At 35.4% G+C, this 14683-nt stretch overlaps 1 protein-coding gene across 7 annotated transcripts in view; it reads right to left on the bottom strand.

The window, feature by feature from the left end:
* PTPN3 (protein tyrosine phosphatase non-receptor type 3) overlaps positions 1-14683 on the bottom strand; it is a 157904-nt gene that overhangs the window by 38648 nt on the left and 104573 nt on the right. For all 7 annotated transcript variants that reach the window (XM_032442441.1, XM_015854305.2, XM_032442443.1 and 4 more), the window contains exons 10-14: positions 14107-14195; positions 8344-8407; positions 3919-4091; positions 1041-1175; positions 585-761 (exon numbers count right to left, since the gene is read on the bottom strand). In XM_032442441.1, the coding sequence (XP_032298332.1) occupies positions 585-761; positions 1041-1175; positions 3919-4091; positions 8344-8407; positions 14107-14195 (638 nt within the window). The remainder of the gene's footprint in view (positions 1-584; positions 762-1040; positions 1176-3918; positions 4092-8343; positions 8408-14106; positions 14196-14683) is intronic.

Raw genomic sequence — 14683 nt, 5'->3', positions numbered from 1 at the left:
TGCACAAAGACAAGAGCTTCAGGTCATGGAAGCAAACATAATAGCCCTGGTTAGACAGTTGGTCCTTAAGGAATAGAGCAAAACACCTGAAGGCAACAAGTACAGACTGCCCAAAGAGTGGCAATCTACAATTCCTCAAAGTAAGAAAAAGATAGATGACCACTAGTATCATCATGTTTCCATGTTTAATCTAACACAGTAATTCTTTCAAACCAGCTGGAACTGATAATGTAGAAAACAAATGAACTCTTTTAAGAGCCCAATGAAGATTCCCCAAGAGAAAAGAAAGGTTATAATAGGTGGGAAAGGGTTGCAAAACTTACTGGGAAAGGGGATATTACAGATAAGAACAGGTTTGCCACCTCTGATTTTATTGAAAATTTTTGTTTAGGGGTTAAGGGTTGGTTTTTAAACTTGTCATTTTGTATCACAGCATTTGCACTTTTAACAATTTGTCAAAATAAATCTTATGCAAACAAAAAACTGTTTGAACTCAATGATGTAAATTATGATGACTGTTTTATACTAAGGCTATTTTGTTTTTAAAGACAAATGAGCAATGAATTGTTTACAGAAGCCCTTACCTCCTCTGTGGACTGTGGTTCTGAGAGAACTCTGAATCGCTGTCTTTGGATGTTGGAGAGCCCTTATACGTATAAAAAACATCTTCGGTCTCGGTAATATAAGAAATCTCATTTGTAAGGTTATCTACAGATGAATGTCGTGCTTTACGAATTTCATGACGTAGTCTAGGACTCCGCCTTAAAAAAGGGAACATGAAGACAATTTAGTAGGTCGTAATCATTTGCAGAGCATTCTGCAGATGATTTTTCTTCTACTGCAATCTATGGCCTGAAGTCTTCTTGTCAGGTTTACAGGTCTCACTTTAAACAACAGATACATGGTTTAAATATGTCACTACATATACTCTCAAAATAACAGCATATATGTAAATACTGCATATCTAGTCTGCTAGAAGACACACAAGATAGAAAAGGTAGGAGGCTGGAAGGTAGAGAACAGGATGAAACTTGTTTTACCAATTAGGGGTAACAGGAGGTGATCGAGATGGAAGGCTTTTGGTCTCTAGATGCTCAACAGATAAAGATCTCCTCATAGATGGGTTCCAAACCATCCCACCTATGACTTTTCTGCAGTACTGGCTGTTTGCAGACCTGAAAAGAATTAAATATAAAAATCTATTTGTTAATTATATTGCACAGAAAAAATCAGCTAAATATACTATTTAAAGTACATTATATAATTCACGTTTTATAGAGTCACTTGTGTTTACCCCCTCACTATAAAAGAGCCATTTGCTGTCTCTCACTTGTTGCAATAAAACTGTTTCGTTCATCCCTACTTCAATACTAGTAAAAAAACTGGTTAAAAATAACTTTTTCTGAGAGTTATTTTTAACTTCATTGTGTTCAAAAAGACAGAAAGGAAAACAGGAAATTTGGTATGTTCTGTTGGCACCAAACCAAGTGCCTGACAAAACATAATTCAAATAGAGGCATTAGATTCTAGACATTTTCTGTTAAAACTTATGAATTGGTAACAACTCACTATGGCTTAACTGAGCACACAACCACTTTAACTATCTATCTGATGCCTCAGCAGGAACTTGTCCTAATTTCAGCTGGGACGGAACTGTTTTCTTCAGATCATTTGGCATGATGCTTTGTTTTGGTTCTAGGAGAAAAATGATATCAATAGCACACTCATAGCTGGTGCTAAGCCATGTTGTACAGAGCCAAAGACTTTCTCAATGAAGGGCCCAAGGAGCTGGGAGGGAACAGAATTAGGACAGCTGACTTGAACCGGACATAGGGATATTTCATACTATATGACATTATGCAGGAGTTTTGAAGAGGGTGTTTACCTCACTCTCTTCTGCTTCTTGGGGGAATAACTAAGCATTTCTCAGCAGGTGGTGAGGAATCACTTGTTACATACATTCACATATAACTATCATACATAACTATTACATAGTCTTAACTACTATCCTTTTCCTTATTTCTGTCTTACTAAATAGCTTTATCTCAACCCATGAATTCTACTTTGTTTCTTTTAATTATTATTATTTTTATTCTCTCCCCCATCCCTCTGGAAAGCAGGAGGAAAGTAAAGGAACAACCACATAGTGCTAAGCCACCTGTCAGATCAAAGCACAACAGTCATTTTGCAATGCTGAATTCATACACCACATCAGTTTATCCATTGTCAATTTCATTATTATATAAGCCAAGGCCACATACTAGAGCAAATTAAAAACCTTAATACAACTCCTGACGATGATAAACAACATGGCAGGCAAAATAAACAGCAAGAAAGATGCTACACAATATAGTGCCATGAGAAGACTCTCCATAAATAGTGAAAGAAACTAGCATAGTGACTAGCAATTACCAGACTTCCCTGTGGTCACTCCAATCCCCGTGACAAGTCCCACAGTGGGTACCAAAACTGGAATAACACTAAACTGGTATCCTTTGAAACTTATTCCTTAAAATTATATGGGTGTTGCAATGTCTGTACGTGCACTGTGTATACAAACATAGGATTTTTTAATCCACTTGCCAATTTTCAGAGAGAAAGGTCTCCAGACATAGCATTCTAAGAAGTGTTAAGAAAGTCACTTCCTCAATACAAGTTTGTATTGATCTGTAAAGGATCTAATCCCCAAAATACACACCTCTAAACACATATATCATTCAGCTACTTGCTTTTATTCATTTCAGCTATGATCTAGTACTATAAAAAAACACGTATATGGAAAATGTAACATTTTATCAGTGTTCTTGTACCTGGACAATTCTTACTGGCATCATTTATAAGCAATTTATAGGCATTCATACCTTTAGGTATGAATTTCTGCTGTACTGAAAGAGACATCAGAATATGAAGAGCCAATTGCCAAAATCTGGCATAGAATTACAGAATATAGTAATATATTCTATATATATATATTGCTATATGTAGATTATAATAACATAGAATTATAGTATATAATGAGTAAGAAGGGACCTACAAGGATTAGTCCAACTCCTGACATCATTCAGAAGTTGAATCTGGGTCAAAGTAGGAAAAAGATAAACAAGAAACAATTCAACAGTGAAGAAGAAACAATGCAAAAATAAAGAAAAGAGAAAGTAAAGAATACAATATTCTCCCAAAAGCCATCAGAAAAAGCAGTTTTCTGGTAAGTCCACGGAGACCACAGATAATCAAACGACTAAAGAACTCCCTGAAGACTCACATTCCGAGAGGATAATGACATAAGACTTACAATCCAGATGGTGCATATGGAAAGGGTACATCCCAACTTCATGTAGCAAAATGACAGGCTCTGAACTACATTTTAGATATCACTGTGAAACTACCAGCTCAATGACAGCAGAAGCCAACAAAGCAAATAAAAGATGAGAAGTGTCACGACAGTGGAATCTTGAATGGTTGGATGGGGAATTTTTTTTATCCCCACATAACTAACTGACATCTTTACGCACTTCAGAAATTGCCCTAACATATTAAACGGTGTTTATATAACAATAAGGAGTAAACAGTTCAAAACAAATCTGTTCAGCAAATTGTCTTATTGGATCATTAACCATGTAACATTTTAACTTTGCATTGCTGTTATACCTTATGCTGAAAAAGCAAGTTAGAACGATAACAGTAAAACATACTTAGACTCAAATAACTTTTTATGAGTATTATATTGTAACGACATCGTTGTGCAAAAAAAAAGGGGGGGAAAAAAAAAGGAAAATAAAGTTAGTCAGTGGTTCAAAAAGACTGACATGACACAATCACAAGCAGAACTGAGCTCCACAGCGTCAAATTCAGCTGCTACTGACACAAATCCTCCTTCTGTCATATACAATGGGGAACATGCTTTCACACAATACTTACTTTGCTGGATTTCTAGAACCTAGGGTCCAATAATGCGACAATACTTTTTTTTCATGAGGTAGTGACTTCTTTGCCTGAAAAAATGTGTGATGCTCTACACAAGACTTCCACAGATTTTTGCATGCTCTGTAATTTAACATGTTGAAGGCAACAATATGCTCTCTGGATTCATTCTGTAACAGTAAGAAAACGTATGTTTCAACATATACAAGCTGATCAAGCAGAGCAAACAAGATTTTAAAGCTATGACATTAATAACAATGAAATTACTTTTGCCTAAATATGCAAATCAAATTCAGGAAAATAAAAATTCATCACATAGTAGATTTTGATCTGGAGATAGATGAAATGGTATGATGAGTGGATGAAATTCTAATGCCAAAACAAACCTTTTAAAAGTGTAAGCAATGTTAACAATTATTAATAAACTTACCAATTTCTAATCATTACTATCTGATCATTTAATGCAATGCTTAAGTCTATAGTTTTAAAGATATTTTAAATACAAGTATAATACAAAACAGCTAAACAGATTTTTGAATTTCCTGTCAGATCTTGATCCTCCTGTGACAAACAAAACTCTTTAACATTGTATTAAGGCTGTCATGTAGAAGGGAAGAATCTATCTTTGAATTCAGACTCTTCATATAAGACTCCATACATATACATTTGTTCCTTCAAGAGATACAGCATACAAAAATCATCTGCTTGATATTCTCTTAGATAGCTAGAAGATAGTAGATGTTAAGTTTCCCATTTAGGGAAAATGAAAGAAACCATGGTGGACTGGTGCTGCTGCTGTTCAGATACAATCCCGCTTTCTGGATTATAACATAAAGCCAAAAATAAGGAGATCAGAAGGAAGCAGAATCTGAAGCTTGTGTGTGGAAATTCTCACTTGCAACTTCAGTGCTCAGTGGAATATAGGCATAATGCAATTGCACCAATCAAATTTGTGTCCCGAAGAACTGTAGCACTTGTAGAGCCATTTCAGGTCCCTGTCCTCAAGAAAGTTTTGCAGAAGATACAGCTTTGGTTAGTTTCTGAGGTTATTAACACAAATAGCAAAGCAGAACAAAGTATAAAGCGAGAAGGAGAAAGGTATGTGTGATAAGCAAGCTTAATGGCTATCAGAACTCAGCATCTCTGTAGAAAAAGAAAAAAAAAGCAAGTACACAATTTGATCACTCATCTTTTTCAGCTATTTTTTTTTCTGAATTTTGCCATTGCAGCATATAATTAGGCAAGCAGCTATGTCAAAGCCTTCTTTCTAGTTCATACTTCTGAGAAAGTAAGGATTCAAGTAGCAAAGCTTACCTATTAAATTACTCAAAGACCTAACAAAACTTCATATCACAGTCCAGCAACAAATCACATGGATGACACCTGGACTTCTACTTGCAGGGTTCTTTTGTTTGTCCACAGTGACAGATCAGTTTGGAAGTAACTACAGGCCACTTTGGACAGAATAATCAAGCTAGTTTTCTTGTGTTCTTTTTCTTTCTATGCAACATTTTAAAAATGGCCACATTCTGCAAAGCACTTGAGCTAGTGCAATGACTTCATTTACAGATTCTCTATAGCGGAAAAGACAAGGAGAATGTCTAGGGGAAGCTAAAAAGGACCTGCCCCTTTGGCATTGCTAAGCATTTAAACGATCGTAATCTATATTCTTCCTGTATCTATTAAAAAATGGAAAAACAAGCAAACAAACAAGTTTTTGTAGGGTTAGTTTGTTCACCCTGTATGGGAATTCCTAGGTCACAGCCTGATCCACTGGTTGACCACTAGGTGAGAAGATGTGGCTAACCCAGGGAGTTCAGTTGCAAGGAATGCACCCCTGAGTGACCAAGAGGGATGGACCCTCCTCAGCTTCATCTAAGGGTTAGCAGCCAAGTAAGCAGTATCTCTAGTCAGAGATTGTGCCCTTCTTGAGACCACTAGCTTTTTAGAAAGGATAAGCAAGTTTTCTCTTATCACTTTTTGAACTAAATCTTAATGAATACCTTTTACAAGCATGCTCCTATCCTAGTAGAAGGCACTACCATTCCCTTTCATTGAAGCACACACTCAACGTACTGGAACCAATTCATCTTTGTCAGCTCACCACAGATACTTCTAATTAGCTTACATAAAATAATACGTTCAAGTCCTGTGAAATTTTAACTCAGAATTTCTTGTGACATAACAAGCAGACAGCACTTAAACTTTTAATGAATACCAACACTTCTGACCTACTCTCTGCTGGCTGAATACCACTTCAAGTGTTTTATACTACTCCAGAGAACAATTTAAAGGAAATTTCAGATATTTCTGTTGGCCTGGAGCATTGGTCTTTTAATAGGCATAAAAATCTGTTTATCTGAACATCTCAATTACACTGAAAGGTGTAAAGATAAGGACTTAAGTACACCTGATACTCCATTTTTAAAATTTAAATTTGAAAAAAACAATGAAACTTGCTGACAATTAAATTTATGCCACCTGCTGACACAGTCTTCTTAAGTACTTTTAAATAGGTTGAGAATTTAAATATGGACACGCGTAAGTACCTTAAAGAAATTTTAGAAAAAATCTGTTCAACTTTTAAATTAATAAAATCTTTTGTTAACTAAGTCTTCTGGCTCACTGACACGCCATCTTTTAAGTCATACCACAAAAATCTATGTACCATTTTAAGAGCTGAAAATTATTCTAGTAGGATCCAAAGATTTAGTACTTACCATCGTTCTTAAGGCAAGTTCCAAAAGAACAGTATTCTAATAGTATTCTAGTCATATTTCAAGAAGTGAGGATTGGAGAAGTGTGTCACCATGAAGGTAAAGGAAAGAATTCTCAACAGCTAAAATGAGCATCTTATTATTTTAACATAAAGGAAGAACTCTCATAAGATGTATGCCTATTCCATCACAGAGAATTTGGGCATGTCTACAGTGCAGGAGGTAAAACATACTAAAATGCAGAAAAGGAACAACTGTTTTCAAGCATTACATAAGCACACAAGTTCTATTTGGGAAGCATAAAAAACTTGCCTGTAAATTAGCATAGCTTCTATTCCTATTATAAATCTTATACCCTTCATTAAGTCTAAGTATCATGGGCTTTTAAAACATCAGACATCCAGTGGTTCGTTAGTCTTGCTTTCCAGTCCTTCTGTAGCTTGTTAGTAAAAACAGAAATACTGCCATCTTCTTTCAAAAAGCAGTTCATAGACTGATGTGGTGGGATGGTAGAAGTGGAGATGAATAACAGAAAGAGTAAGACAGAAAGTAAGTAGTTCTTCAAAACAGTGACATAAGGAAAGAAAAATAGCAGAAGAATAAATCAAGGGAACAGACTATACACTAGGTGACTGCAAAGTGTTTCTGTTACCATCTTTAATAAAAATTTGCCGACTAACACACAGAATCCACTCTGCTTTCTTCACAAACTTCCATCTTCCTTACTTACAGCCTTATTCACTTATCTTCCTCTGTGCTTCCAAGCAAAAGATTAAAACAACATCAGCCACCTGTAGTCACAAACCATTCAAGCAACACAGTGTTCAAGAGAAATGCACCAGCAGTCGACATGCTCCTCACTCCCACAGCAGACTTTTCAAAGCAGCATCAATAGAGTACTGCAGGTATGCAGACTGCTGCCCTACATTTCAAGCAAAGGGGAGAGAAAGGGCAAGGATGACTGTATTTAAAGGTTTAACAGCTTACCTGGTCTGCTTTTCATATCTACTAAGAAAAAGGTCATGTAACCAGACTCACTTTCCCTACAGTTCTGTAGATCTAAGCATAACACAGCACACATTAATGTTATCTCATACATGCCTACAACTATGTAAGAGATAGGTAAAACAAATTAAGGACTTCAAAATGTCATCATTTAACAAAGGTTCAAATGATCAAGCTTCAAAAATGCTGCTCTTTTCAAAGGTGACACTGGTCTCCAGAAAGTGAACTTCAATTTGACAGCAGTAAAGTCTTAAAGACCATCACACACTGATGCTTCTTTTCTCTAAATTCTATAAAGCTGAGTAGATTTAGTGGACTCATTGCTATAAGGCACTCCACGGGGCACAGGGAGCATCAAGAAAAAGAGCAGCAGCTACTCACAAGAAAAAAGCTAGGTTACTAAACACTGAAGAAAGGATGAACAGCTGTGTTTCCCTCAAGTATAAAGAGGAAAGGATAGAGTTAGAAAGACGTAGTCCAACAGACTGAAGGTGGAAGGGCTCCAAGTTGGAAAGGAAACAAAAATGGGAAATGAGTGAGCATAAAAGAACCACAATAGCAAAGGCAAGTTAACAAAAGACAATTTCAAAAGGAAGTTAACATAACAGAGCACCTACAGGTCCAGCCCTCTGTTATCTTATGTTTTAAAGGCAAAAATTTGAATACTATCACTTAAGAAAAAAGTGAAATGACTACTTACATGTTTTTGCCGTTGTTGTATAAAAAACTTTTTCCTTTTAAAGGAAATTTTTAATATGTTCACCCTAAAAGAGAAAGGCAGACCATGAAACACTCAATTTTTGAAGGGGAAAAAAAAATAATAAAAAAATAACACTGTGCAGTGAACCTAAAAGATTATAGTTGTTAAACATTCAGTGAATAATATGCAGTCATCTCCTGTATGTTGAATGGCAAATAGATGTCAAGAAACTAAAAAAAATTTTAGCTAAGAAGGAAAGGTCTTTTGAAGATTATGGTTCTTCCTCATTTACTCTTTAAATAGCTCACATAGCAATTCTCTCCCACCAAATCTATTCTTGCAGGAAAAACTTGATGACATCCTTTACTAGCTGCACAAATGTTAAACATGTCAAGTTTGTATAACTCAAGAATCATATGACAACTGTGACTGAAGGAACAAAATTTAAGACCTTAATGACATGACAAGGTTGGTCGTACAGTATCTAAAATTGCCCAGAAATTTCACAGAACTGACTTAGAACACTGAAAGATAATGTACTTCTCTTAACAGCCAAAGCATTGTAATCAGTCAAACTTGATGGATGAAAACTGTAAGAATGGGTGTTAATCTTTTTTTTCCACATATTATTAACACTGTAAAAAAAAAAAAAAACAAACAAAAAAACCCAACAAACTATGTAGCTGAAATGAATATTTTTCCATACATATGTGGTATGAATAATGATTTTTTCTATGGTTAGGATTACACTGGAATTGGTGCTTAAGCATATTATTAAAATAAAAAGTGTTTATCAGTTCTCCTAAATTAAATAAACTTCTAGGTTCCCACATGTACTCCTACAGATAAACAAGATTTGTCTGAATTCTCAATTCTTTTGTACAATACTTCTCTTCAATAAGTGAAATCTACACATTCGGAAGAAAAAAAATTCATGTCCTTTAATTGGGTGGCACCAGATGGATGGCTGGGGAAAGCTATTTCAGTTCTGCTCAGTGTTTGTGGAAAAAGCCACCTATAACCTGACAAAAGACTTTTAGAAGGTTGCTACTAAAGGTCTTGAAATACTCTGTTAACTGCTAACATTTCACAGCATCTTAAGATTTCACCAAATACAAAGCATATCAAAGATCACCTCAGTTCTTAACACAGTTTTTACATCACTAAGCAAGTAGAACAATTGCATATCATCCATTCCTTTGCAGGGTGCACTGTCACAGAGCACCTCTGCTTGTTCAAACAGGAGATAGTATATGTAAGTTACAAACAAGTGAACTGAACAAGCAATTCCTACTGTTGTATAGAAGGGGCAGAAAACCAAATCTGTGCTCATTTACAAAACAAAATATTCTCCTCTATCAATTACAGAATCACCAATGAACAAGAATTTCTTTCACAGCATTCCTAGGCAGCCAAACTGTTGTTCAAGGTACTGGAAAGTTTAAATAATAGCCACCTTTCTTGTAAGGTCAATTCTAGAAATATCTGCTCCACTTGACTTGCTGCCTCAAGTGGTAATGAACTGTACTGTATATCTAAAAGTTTTGCATTCCTATCTCACAAGTCATATCAATTTGTAGTAGTACTTACTGAGGTGGAACTTATTACTATCTATTTCTATCTATCTTAATATTACTGACTGAAGTAGCACTGTTCCAGTTTCTTTCCTTTCACATTTCTTTATTTTTGCTTACACTTCAGTGTTTGGAGTTGTTCACGCTTTACACAGCTGCAGTTGCTGCTCTTACACTAATGTGGTGCCAGCAGAAATACAAAATACAAATGAGTGACCTTGCAGACTAAGCACAACATCCTCCAGCTAACAACAAAAAGTAGCCAGCACCTAAACACACCAAAACTCTCTCCACCTCTCCCCACTTCTTTTAAAACAATTTGCTGCATGACCACATAACCACTTCATGTCAAGTCAGGGCAATAAGTCTCTTTTCGCTGTACATACAGCATAATTCTCAATTCCACTCCTTCTTAAAGCACAACTAAGCCTATTTAATTCAGTGACAAACAACACTTGCTAATGTGACAGCTTTATATAACATTAACACAAAATCATTTGCAGCACTACGCTTATTAGTCAAGGCAATATTCACGTACAGCGCAAGCCGCAGACTAAAACAAGAGATCAAGGCACTAAAGGATTTAGATTTAACAAGAGTTTGAAGATGTCACATTGAAAATATGAGCAAATGGAGTACAGTTATTTTAACAGGTGGCTCAGCTGCCCCTACCACTCACCAATCATCTGTCTAGTGAACATGCAGCATTCATGAAATATCAAAATTCACCATTTACTTTTAAAATGCTCAACAGCTGAAGCTCAGTGGCAGTGACACATTTTTGGCTCCTGTCTTTCTATCATTCACAAGGCTCAAAGCAGACTTGTTACTCACTGAACAATAGTCACTCATTTCTGGGCACCATGGAGGTCCTGATGCTAAGAGCTGCTATTTTTTTGACTCAAAACAAAAATATTACTTAACTTATGGTTTGCCCTAGGAAGATTCAGTAGGAAAGCTCCTGTCAAATGCTGCCCATGTAAGACTCAGTTCAGTAGTTTCTTGATTTTAGTTAGCAATGAAGCATATATTCTATTAGCATTTTCTCCCAAGATATCAAAGCAAAGAATCCACATCCAGTGAACAGCATGTAATACACTACCTTTGCTGCTGATGTAAAACAAAGACGAGGCTGTATATTTTTGCCTTTAAGATATTTTACTTGCCAAACGAACCTGGAAATTATTAGATAATAATAACAACAACAACAACAACAACAATAATAATAATAATTATTATTATTTTCTAGAGAACATGAATTTCTGGGTTAAATCCAAAGTTATTTTTTAAAATCTGCCTTGACTTCTGTTGCCTCTGCCTGAGTGCTCAGCTCCTTACAAAGTTTGCTTTAATTGAAAATTCTCCCTTTACCAATGCAGGCACTCTCATCACTGCCTCTGTTTCCAAACACTTTCTGTTCCCTTTGACTACCATACAACACAGTTGTATTGATATCCATTAATACTGCAGAGCATTTTGGTGTTGGAAAGAGTGCTTTGATGGTGTTTGCTGCCACCTTGAGTTCTATCATATTTATGCTGAAGCCTCCTCAGTTCACAAGAAGATGACTTACTGCAAGCAGTTACATAAAAAGGCCAAATAACAATTCCAGTTGTCTGAGTAGGTTTTTGCATTCTCAGACATACAATGCTCCACAAGGAGCTTCCTTCACACTTTCAACACAACCTACATACATTAAAATTCCAGATACTGCCAAAATGTACTCCACTTTGATGTCTAAAAAGAAATTGAAAGTATACATTACAAGCGTACACAATACTACCTAACATATTTACCTGACACCTGATAATTTATTTATTTTTTAAATGGGGAAGGTTAGGATGGAAGAAATGAACACAATTTCTGATTGAATAACTACAACCTACTCAGAAATAAGATATCTAAAGTCATCCCCTATGAAGTGAACTTATGCCCTTTCATTCATTGCAACCCGAGAATACAATTTTAAAGAAAGAGTAGGAAAGCTTGAAACAGTTGCAATAGCAGCCAATTGAAACTACTAGCACCCATAACTGCTATTTCAGGAGAGAAAGTTATTTAAGCTGAAAAAATGTTTTTGTTCCCACCCCAATTCTCTTTTCTTTTTCTTTCTTTCTTTTTTTTTTCTTTCTTTTTAAAAAAGAAAAAATATATATATCAGTTACAGAAGTTTTTTGTGCAGAATGTTTCAGCAGCTGTGTTTTATTCCTTCTTGCTCTTCAGGAGTAAAAATATGTAGATTGCTTCAGAAGTAACAGCTCTTAACTTATCCAATGACACTATTTGATAGAGAAAATTCACAGCTGCAAAGTACTATTTTTCTATGTAGTCACCACTATTAGCTATGCATTTTTGCCAGCAATGAACAAGAGTCTGAATGCCTGATTTGTAAACTGTACTAGTGGAGGTGACTGCTGTCACCCCCGCTGAAATGTATAATCTATCACTTCACTGTGCTTTCATCCATTGTTTGGTCTCCAGAAACATTCAGCAAGTGTCAATGAATGTCAATGAGTGCCATTTATTCCATATGGAGGAATTCAATACCACACCTTTGTTTCATACACACTTTCATGTCAGTCGACACCTTGTCAGACTGCCCCTCTTCTGCCATCTCTCACAGGGCAACAAAACGTAACAGGATATCATCAAGAAAGGTCAACCTCTACTGCCATTCTACCAGCATCCACATCTGATGCTATAGGCCAAGACAATAAAATAGGAATCGTTACGTTTGAGGCAGTTATTGAACTATAGGATGTTGTGTATTCCTCTTGCCCTATATGCAGTAAAGAGTTGTTTCCCTTCCATAAAAAATTCATAGTACTGGATTTTAAGATGTAGTCACTATTGTTTCTAATACTCTAATACCCATTCATGCCAAAGGTCAGAAAAGTTGGCACAGGAAGTTTTGCAAAAGATAGAAAACATGTTTGCAGTTGCAAGTTTTTAAAATGTGCAGCAGATGAGAGATAAAAGTCTTCTATGCTGTAGTGTGCATTAGAGGAGGAAACAAAAAACCAAGACCCCACTGTGATATATGAAAGCATTACTGACATGCATTTGGGATAGCTCCAGTATATTAGAGTTGAAAGACAACTCACTGCAATGAGAACAAAATCCAGAGACTATACAGTACATTTACCACTAAAATTTAAACAGAAACCTATTTTATTATTTTATCCTAGGAAATACCTGTTAGGTTATGTTCCTAGAAATCTGAGGGAACAACTTGTGCGTTTAAGGAAGATTGCTTATAGGCACTTTTCTTGTGTAATCAAGGTGCAAAAAGCCAGTAGAACTCACTGAAATACATTATCCTGCCATAATTACAAGAATTTCATAATTTTACTGAAAACTTTCTCCAGAAAAACTGTTACAAATTATGCGAGGAAGTTATGTATAACAGGATAAAACTGAACTTTCTAATCAAATTACACTTATTTTAAAGAAGAAAAAGAGGGAAACATTCTTTTCTTTCTAATCCAATAAAAAAATCCTAAGGAAAAGTCAAACCACTGAATCATTTGTCACTTACTTAACAGGTCTTACTATAATATAAATAAACTACATACATACTACACATAATTAGACCTTTCCTAATCTCTGATGTCATTCACATTAGGCATCTTATGTGCTCTGCTTCTTCCTATAGAAAACACTGTCAGGTGTTGTCAAAAGTGTAGTACAATGAAATAGTCTCTTCCCCCCATAGACTCTAAATCTTGCTATTAGACAGCCTTGTTTGATGACATCTAAAAATTTATGTGTGAGATTATTCTAGTTTCAATATGTCCAGTATCCCCAGTCATTCACCTTATGTTTTCATGAAGCGAATATCACACCATTAGCTGTTGAGCTTCCTACTTAGGCTGATTTAAACAAAAGCAAAAAAAAGCCACCACTCATCTTTGCATAGAACAGCAGTAAATCTCTAAAACCACAAGGTTCTCCTATTTATACATTGACACTTCCATGTGAACGGACTTGAACAAGATTTCACATAGTTCACGAAGTTCAAAAGTTCTTAAGAATTAACAAGTTTCATGTTATGATACTTCATAAGGAAATTTGATATTCCATAAAGAACACAATTATAAAATACAAATTTATTTGAAACAAATGTTAAAGCAGATGGAAATATAATTTAAAAGACCAGATATAATTCTTTAACAATAAATGAATTTACCAGGGATAGAAGCTTGTGCAGATGAGTTTTCTATACACAGCAATTCCACTGGATGCAATTCCAATCATGAGATCTAAATTATGGAGATCCTGCAACAGAAAAGTACAGTAAGAGCAGAAGCATAAGTTTGTGTGATTCCTATTAATTTACTTATACATTCACTATCAAGTTTTCTATCCTTAAAGTATAACTCCTGTGGCTAAAATTCAACCACATCTTTTTTTTTTTTTTTATTATTATTATTTTATTTTTTTATTTTTTAATTGTCTTTTCTTTGGTCCTATTTACTAGGTATTGCAGTCACTAAGACAAGCTGTAGTGCTCACTTAACTACATTAAATACTCTTTAAGACAATATGGCACAAAAGTTTCCAGCCTAGCCTTACACTAATTCAGTACTGGTAAATAAGCTGAAATCGAAATTCAGTCAAAATTTTTGAAATGGGCCAAAATTTGTCTTATTTTGAGCTGATCTCCAAAGAGGTTTTATCAAAGGCTGGGCAAGAGGCAGCCACAATTCTGCATATGGCAGTATGCTAAAGGAATATGCACACGTACATGAATATATGATACACAA

The sequence above is a fragment of the Coturnix japonica genome, chromosome 2 (genome assembly GCF_001577835.2).
Source record: "Coturnix japonica isolate 7356 chromosome 2, Coturnix japonica 2.1, whole genome shotgun sequence".
Taxonomy (NCBI): domain Eukaryota; kingdom Metazoa; phylum Chordata; class Aves; order Galliformes; family Phasianidae; genus Coturnix; species Coturnix japonica.
This window is presented reverse-complemented; position numbering and strand designations above follow the sequence as displayed.